At 38.0% G+C, this 1,340-nt stretch overlaps 1 protein-coding gene across 1 annotated transcript in view; it reads right to left on the bottom strand.

The window, feature by feature from the left end:
• Positions 1-1,340, bottom strand: part of LOC119588147 (twitchin-like) — a gene marked incomplete in the record, with an annotated part of 124,648 nt that overhangs the window by 87,866 nt on the left and 35,442 nt on the right. Inside the window, 1 exon segment of the mRNA XM_037936853.1 lies at positions 456-476. Within this exon segment, the coding sequence (XP_037792781.1) occupies positions 456-476 (21 nt within the window).

Here is a 1,340-nt window from a genome sequence, read left to right as displayed (position 1 = left end):
GAAAATGATGCCTGGTTCTCTGTTTTCCTAATTCTGCAAAAAAGCTTCTAACTTTTCTCATCTTGCTCAAAGAGTAGACGTGTATAAGAACATCATTTTAATCTCCTGAAGCGTAAATCTACCCGTTAGTCTAATCTATCTGTAAAACCATTCAGGGAGAACCACTGAGGCCTACTGTAGAACCTCAAGGCAGACGAACCGCACAGAGTTTTACATGCAGGCACCGCAGTACTCCTGAAGGCCGAAGAATGATCACAGAACCACGCACATAAAGGAAGGAACCGCAATGCATGATTGGTTCCCTCGATTAGCCAATCAGCAAGCGTCATCTTCCGGTGTGTGTGGGTAGGTGATCGAGTGTTTGCGTTAGACTGTGTATTCATACCCACCCTCCTCCCTGTGTATATTCTACCCCTATCCCTTGTTACCGTGTACTTTGGTGTCGTGTCGCCTACCTTTTCCTCTGGCTCGTCGCTCTAAGTGCGGGAGAGAGCGGTAGCAATATATTAGTGATGTGACACAGGGAGTAAAGTTCCCTATTTGTATTTCAGTTTATTATTCTGTTTTTTTTTTAAGACGAGGGAAATGTGTTTCTTTATATATAATGGGGTTATGTCTGGAAATATAAACAGTATGTGCGTGAGCGTTTAGGTTTTTTAAAACTTAGAAGGTAAAAGCTTTTAAAGATGTTCTTTTCTACCTATATGAAATGAAGTAAACTTTAGTGAGAAAACTAAAGCCTTTTATATCATGAAACTAAATCAAATTAATAACATAAGGATAATTTATATGTCTGGAGTTTAGCCGATGGACCATGTTAAATTTTATCTTATATTTTGTGTTACAATAAACTACCAGCGTCATATGAACACATGCAAAAGAAAAAACCCGTGTTACTGTTTAAATTATTTGAAAATAAAAAGATAAACTGTTACATGTAAGTTGGGAAGCTTATCATGTTTCAACGTACTAAACCACATTATATAAGTGCCATAAAATAAACAGTGTGTAAGTATAGCAAAACAAAATACTATCGGCCTCTGAAACCTATTTCGTAAGACCGATTTCCGTTCTAAAATAAACGGGAATACGATCATTAGTTTTCAAAGCCGATAAAATAAATAAAACGGATGCGTTAATGCAGCAAACTCAAAAGATAAACAAAAGTAGCCTTTGTGAGTGTCCATGTAAGTTGCTGATATTGTAAAGATAACGAGTATTACAAAAGTGACCAAAAAAAGAACTCAAAGAGTGCTGTGTTAGAGCAGGTTGTTCTCGACGATGAGCGTAATGAACCTCGGGGCTGGACGGTCACTCGAACAAACCCCTTGACTCCAACG

The sequence above is a fragment of the Penaeus monodon genome, chromosome 23 (genome assembly GCF_015228065.2).
Source record: "Penaeus monodon isolate SGIC_2016 chromosome 23, NSTDA_Pmon_1, whole genome shotgun sequence".
Lineage (NCBI taxonomy): Eukaryota > Metazoa > Arthropoda > Malacostraca > Decapoda > Penaeidae > Penaeus > Penaeus monodon.
The sequence above is the reverse complement of the archived record's forward strand: the minus strand, read 5'-3'. Positions and strand labels throughout refer to the sequence as shown.